Consider the following 6,536-nt stretch of genomic DNA (forward strand, 5'->3'; position numbering starts at 1 on the left):
TAAAAACATCAAAAGAAAAACTCTAATTCTCTATACAATCTCCACATATTCTAGTTAAAACATCCCATATTTTTTTCTACAGTGTTCATACCTTTCATTTATTGCAAAACCTAATTCAACTCTTACTTCTGTTCCAAGAAAGTAAAAAAAAAAAAAAAAAACGAAATAAAGCATATTCATACTAGAGGAAAAATACCCAAACCCAAGCGAAAATTTAATGAAGAAACCGTGATTAGTTCGTCATCAATGTTTTGATGCATCCCCGAACACCTCGGTGTAACATATGGGGCAAGCCTAGAGAAATGGAACAGCGGTTAGCATAAAGCTTTTAAAACGGCTACCTAAGGAAATAAAGATAAAATGTTTGTAAGGCTTCTCTCTTTTTCTTTTATCCTTTTCGGGCATTATGTTCGATCAGGAAAAAAATGTTTACCTTGTTGATACTAAGCCATCGATTGCCACATCCGGCATGGTAGACGTGTTTGCAAGGCAGGGTAATCTGTCTCTCACCTCGTTTATATTCCATTTGGCAAATCACGCATCTAGTCCAAAATAATTAAAAGCAATGATAATAAGATTCACCAACACAATGCCTTGGGCTAGAGAGAAAGAAGGCGAGGAAATTCGAAAATGAAACAAATTGCGGAACTTGAGTATTTGAAGGATGTGCCAATACCCGCATCCAAATTATTCACAAGACTAAAATGAAAGGCATTTTCCACAAATCCTGACAAGGATTTTGGAGATTTTAGAATGAATTATGGACACAACTGATAGTCCTACCACTATAAGTGATCTGCCGATCAAAAGCAAAGGTGCAAATTGATATTTCTGATGCAAACGTGTCCATGATGGAAGGACTGAACAAAGAGAACAGTCAAGTGTCCTAGAACCATTTACAAGGCAATCCTAAGAGGGTATTAATAAAATAATATACTTATTGAGGCGAGTTTGCTGTTTGACCACCATTAGCTACATATATACATCTATGTTACCACCATTAATTTCAATATTGTTAAGACACTTCAGATTTATTAGACAACAACATTTAAGTACCAAGTATTGTTTCATTAAGAATATGAAACTAGAAAGATTTGACTCGAGACCTAAAATACACTCATAGACACTCTGAAAGCACCATCTTGATTAAATGAATAATCACTTATCATGATTATGAACCATTTTCGGGCTTCTGATTGCTCTCTATTTAAGAATAACTGATAATAGATCAACAGCTTCAATTTAAGACCCTTTTATGAGACCCGACATAATTACACAACAAGGCAGAATGAGTTGGTTCATGGAAGGAGGAACAAATGACAAATCTTAAATCTCAATAGATTTATAGTAAAATGCAAACAAGGAGCTTAAAGCCAGCCAGCAAAGTTATACATCAAAAACACTTTAAAAAAAAAGAACTAGGGTTATTTATTGCAATTTAAAAATCTGTTGAAGAACATAACCGGCAAAGGGTAAAAAAGGGAATCAAATTTTAACAGACATAATGGAGAAACCAGATGATGTACCTCTCATTCCTTGATTTCTTCCTTGAGAATAAGCTGCACTTGTATTTTGAAACCGGAAGCAAAGAAATAAGTTCTTGGGAGAGGCCTCGACTTTGAGTTCCAACAGTCTCCCCTAATTCAAGTAATTCCTGAAGTGAAACATAATCAGAAATGATTAATCAAAATTAAAGAAAAGGGGAAAAAGAATCACAGATACACAACCCAAATTTTGTAAGAAATGTATTTATTTCTTGTGTTCATTAAAACAAGGGATACATCCTTACAAAGGATGTTTGCTGCTGCATTACTGAAAAAGACACAAGGAGTCATTGAGTCAACTACAATGTTTTAATCTATTAATATTAACAATTTCAGTTAGAACAACAGGCTATAACTTGGTTCTCTCATCCTGACAGCTTCTATATCCATCTCTAAGCGAGCACATACAAAGGGGCTTAAAAAAGCAGTATGAAAACCCATATAATTGTCTAGACAACTAATGCAGTAATTCTAGCTGGTCTTTGGAACAATGCCAGAAATTTTGAATTCTAGGGATCAAAATTACCCTTTAAAGGGAAGAAAATTCTTTGCTCAGAAGAACAGCCACTCACGGATAACTACAAAGAAAAGGTGACCGTTCACTTAAAAGTTACATGAGCAGACAGTGTTCCAACTTTCAGCAGAATTGATTGAACTTGAAGGATGTTAATAGATTCCAAAACATTTTAAGGGGAAAAAAAAGGAGTTTGGAATTCTTTATCTAACCTCATAAGTCATGTTGTCAGGATCCACACCATCTTGCCAAATGACCTGCATAATTTAACAAATTAAATTTAATTTTTTGAACCATAGAACTGAAATATAATTAGATGTAAGGCTCTATAAGTATTTATCTTTGAAAAGCATTTACAGTCATGCTGACAGTATAAGAACTAAGAAGATTCAGTAATAATTAGGTGCAGATGCAAATGACCTACTAAGATATGTGAGCATGAAAATCCAGGGTGGATGAAGAGAGAATTATGCACATTTATTGAACAAAAAGAATAGAGAGAGAGAGACCTGATAATCTTGAGCATTCTGCAGCCTCCGTGGACCTATAAATTTTTTTTTTTGGGGGGGGAAGCATTGGAGTGAGAACTTTTCAAAAAAAATCCCAGATAAATATAGTTAAGTAAGACTAGGTGCTATCCAAATGATAGAGAAAATTTGTGATTAATTACATAATTAGAGAAATTTGACACTAATTAAAGCCCCACAACACCAACTTCTGTTTTAATAGATTTTTTCAACTAATTCAGGTAAGCCACATAACTTCATCCTGGTCAATCAATTGGAACAACTATGCACCACATAGTAAAAGACATGCACGGGAGAGCATACTCATAAGTAGTGTTGTTTCTAATGATGCACCAACATAGCTAGGCAGGCATGAAAGCCAAGCCATATCAAACTTGGAGGTATTTGAACTCAGACTGCAACAAAAGCTCAAAGTTCAAGACTTAAGCTTCAGTTAACAAGCAAAAATTTCAACTGAATGAAGCTTGATAACTTCAGGCTAGTTGATCTCAATTTTCTACAGCAGATCCAAGTCAAGATCAGTGCAGTTATACATGGCAAGTAGTTTTCTCTGAAGGGAATGAAGCAAGGAATATGCTTTTGAATACAGGAAGCCTTGACCACTTAAGCGGAACAGGACCAGGTCATAATAGTTGATACAACACGTGGAGGTCAGGATCATGACACTGTTATATTGCAAAATTCTAATATGGCTAAATTAAAAATACTAGCTAAGATGTTGTTTAGCTGAACCCACCAACTCCCCCTACGAAAAAGACCAGACTGGTGAAAAGAGGACTGCATTTTACTTCATGATCTAAAGGAGGACATGAAACCTCAAAAGTAAAAGACAGCCAACTCTATGCAGTCCATCTTGGAGAAAAGGCAGAATCTATCAGCAAGGAAAAACAGACTCTTTGAACAGAGTCAAAAATCTTGTAGCTGCTAGATATGGCCTTTATAAGGAAATATAAAACACAAATCAATCATGAATGCATTGAATCCTTAATTTTGACAGTTAAACCATTGTTGAAACATGTCATTGACATAATATTTGGCTGAACTGTAACTTTCAAAATGTTACATTATAGACATCATCAAAGGCAGAACTGATAACTTACAATCTACTGGGTTTTCACGAGAGGTTGAATTTGCATTTCCTCCCCATTCCACATTCATTGCTACAGTCTCTTCATTGCTCATTGATGGGGAATTCACTGATGCCCTTCTATATTCTTCAGCGCACGGTTCATGGTTACTCCCATCATAACTAGGACTATGATCATAATATGAAATATTATTGCCAAAATCAGATAATCCAAACTTGTAGAAGCTTGTAGTCATCGATGGGTACGCACTCTCCTGCAGATGGAAAATCCATTTTTGGATGTGACCAATTGCAGCAATTCATTTACAATAAAACATCTAAATATAGTACAACGGATATGATTCAAATCCTTCAAACACACCCGGAGATATTCTTGCAAGCTAAGAGGCAAATACCGCAACGAACCAATGGATCATTACGACAAATTTATCCAGAAAATAGGCATATTTTTCATCTGATTATTTGCAAAAAGAAAACCATAGATTCTAAAGGAAGTCGTTTCAGGAAATCAAAAGGAAATTTTTTTTATAATAATTGGTACCTGAAGATGGGAAGCACCGTCAAAAATGAAATTGACATGTTGATATGTAAGACCTTCAAAATATTCCATAAAGCTGCCAGCACTGTTATAAGGGTAGCTACTGTTGATGTACTGAACTTCCATGTTCGGATTCCAACTCATTTTTCAAAACCCAACTAATCTAGCTAAAAACAGAAAGAAAAACAACAAAAGCCGTAAAATTTACATTTTAAATTGGCAATGAGTAATAGAAACAATCGATTAAAGCAATTTTTATAAAAAATGCAAACCTGATCTCAAAATTTCCACAAACTAATAGCGAATTTCAGTATCGTAGCATTCAAGAAAGATACCTACACAAGTGTAATAAAGACAGAAAAAAAAATCAAAATCTATGCAAATTTTAATAGTCTCTAAAAGAACAAGTTATGCAAAAACGGCGAGATTCGGTTACTAAGACAAAAAACGTAAAACGTGTTGGCAAATTTTCAAGCAAATGGCAACGTGTAAAACAAATTGATCGATATTTTGCATTTGGCTACCGAGAAAACGCAGGAAAATGAGGAAGAAAAAGAGAAGAAAAACATTACTGTTTTAAACTTTGTCTAAGCCGATCAACGAGTAATCTACGGAGGATAAACTTACTTTCCAGTTGCTTTTCACTCCGGAAAACTTAAAAAAACTACCTCATTATGCGATTTTCCGGCTCTTTCTCTCGGGTGAGAAAATGCGAGATTTTCTCGGGAAAATTGAAAGATAGAGAGAGAAAGAGAAATGGATTGAAGGGATCAATAGTGAGAGAGAGATAAAGAAGCGACTGGAATATATAATCCAAGAAAACATTTATTAGAAAAAATAAATACCACGGGTTAATTTTACCATACATCCCCAAAATATGGTTTAGATTTTAAATTAATCCATAAATTTAAAAAAATTATAATTAAACCCTCAAAATTCAATGTTAGCTCAAATCGGACATGGAGTATAATTAAAAACGTTTGGATCAAATTTTAAACATGTTTGTATCTATTTGGATAGCTTGGACACATCAAATTATTTTTTTATGGAAAATCTAAAATGTTTATATAATAAATACGCACGTCACATACGAATTTGATCTTAGACTAGCCATCAGCTCGAGTTTTATATGTTTGTATTTAAAGTGGAGTATAATTTAAAATATGTACATCAAAATTTAAATATATTTGTACATATTAAATGGATAGCTTGGATCATATGTGTTTCGGTGAAAAAAAAGTGGCGTTTTTTTAAATTTTAATGATACCTTTTGTTCTTTTAACACATCAAATCTAAATTGTTCATGCAGTAAGTAGATAAGTACTTACAATTTGTTCCGTATATTTTTTTTAGTAAACTACACCCAATGTCATTAAACATTTAGTAAGTTTACATTTTGGCCACTCAACTTCAAAAGGTTATAAAATGATCACCGAAAATTTTCGTTTAAGTTATTTTGTATGGCATTCTATATTCACATTGTTTGCAAGCTTTCCTTCTCCTTCTCTTTTACAATTTAGTTTATTTTAAAAAAAAACAGCTTTAAATGTCACGAATCTATGAATCAAAATACAAACAATTTTCTTATTCAATCTCTGGCATTGACCATCAGATCGACTTGGATGATCCACCATACCTATCGTTGAATTGTCACTTGGAACTTGTTAGCCAGACTTTTAAAAAACTTTACAGCCCACTGAGTTAAACAAAAACTTTTGAATAGTTTAATGACTATTTTGTAACTTTTTAAAGTTGAATGACCAAAATGTAAATTTACTAATAGTTTAGTGACATTAATTGTAGTTTACCTTTCTTTGCCTGAAATCTGCATGTTTTTAATATGTTCCATACGATTTTAGGCTCGTAAAAGGACCTGATTAATACGATACTAGTATGTTGAGGACTTGGTTATTTTAAAGTTTAGGAATTAATTTCAAATCAAGGTCATAATTCGGGGATGTTTGGAGAAATTAAACCAAAGAAAAAAGAAAAGCAAAATAAAGATAGAGATTGTGGATTCTTTGAGAAATAAAAGATGAGATTAAAGAGCCGACATTCATCGCTTTTTTAATTTAAAACAAAACAACTCTTTCCCTCTGCTACTATTTTTATCAATTAATTAATTTTAATTAATTAATTAATTATATTTAGAATAAATTAATTACTTGTCTTTTTCTAATGATTTATGAAGTAGTAGTTTGAAGAACACGCGGAGCCCGTTAGAATTAGATGGGAGAAAGGGAAATGATAGCGTGTTTCGCGGTATAGGATAAGGTAATTTAATGCCCTATTGCTTTCCCTTTGATTTTCTCACTCTTTTTTCTTT

The 6,536-nt window shown here is 33.2% G+C and overlaps 1 protein-coding gene across 2 annotated transcripts; it reads right to left on the reverse strand.

Moving 5' to 3' along the window:
- LOC108467672 (E3 ubiquitin-protein ligase BIG BROTHER-like) lies at positions 1–5,006 on the reverse strand. 2 transcript variants are annotated; one of them, XM_017768397.2, is made up of 9 exons: positions 4,838–5,006; positions 4,483–4,545; positions 4,214–4,377; positions 3,686–3,926; positions 2,568–2,602; positions 2,271–2,315; positions 1,527–1,654; positions 434–542; positions 1–294 (listed from the first exon to the last, which is right to left on the reverse strand). In XM_017768397.2, the coding sequence occupies exons 3-9, from the start codon at positions 4,352–4,354 to the stop codon at positions 244–246; spliced, it is 750 nt and encodes a 249-aa protein (XP_017623886.1). In that variant the 5' UTR covers positions 4,355–4,377; positions 4,483–4,545; positions 4,838–5,006; the 3' UTR covers positions 1–243. The 2 variants fall into 2 exon arrangements, with proteins under 2 accessions (XP_017623886.1, XP_017623885.1); XM_017768396.2 differs by having other exon boundaries at positions 4,783–5,006.
- Between the last annotated feature and the right edge of the window lie 1,530 nt (positions 5,007–6,536).

This window comes from Gossypium arboreum, chromosome 8, assembly GCF_025698485.1.
Source record: "Gossypium arboreum isolate Shixiya-1 chromosome 8, ASM2569848v2, whole genome shotgun sequence".
In the NCBI taxonomy this organism is placed as follows: Eukaryota; Viridiplantae; Streptophyta; class Magnoliopsida; order Malvales; family Malvaceae; genus Gossypium; species Gossypium arboreum.

What these genes read in the sequence shown, in the direction of transcription:
- LOC108467672 (XM_017768397.2), bottom strand. Translation starts at nt 4,354, where the DNA reads ATGAGTTGGAATCCGAACATGGAAGTTCAGTACATCAACAGTAGCTAC. An exon ending in ACGGTGCTTCCCATCTTCAG is followed by an intron (nt 3,927 to 4,213) that starts GTACCAATTATT and finishes TTCCATCTGCAG; the next exon opens with GAGAGTGCGTACCCATCGAT. An exon ending in GATGGCTTAGTATCAACAAG is followed by an intron (nt 295 to 433) that starts GTAAACATTTTT and finishes CCATTTCTCTAG; the next exon opens with GCTTGCCCCATATGTTACAC.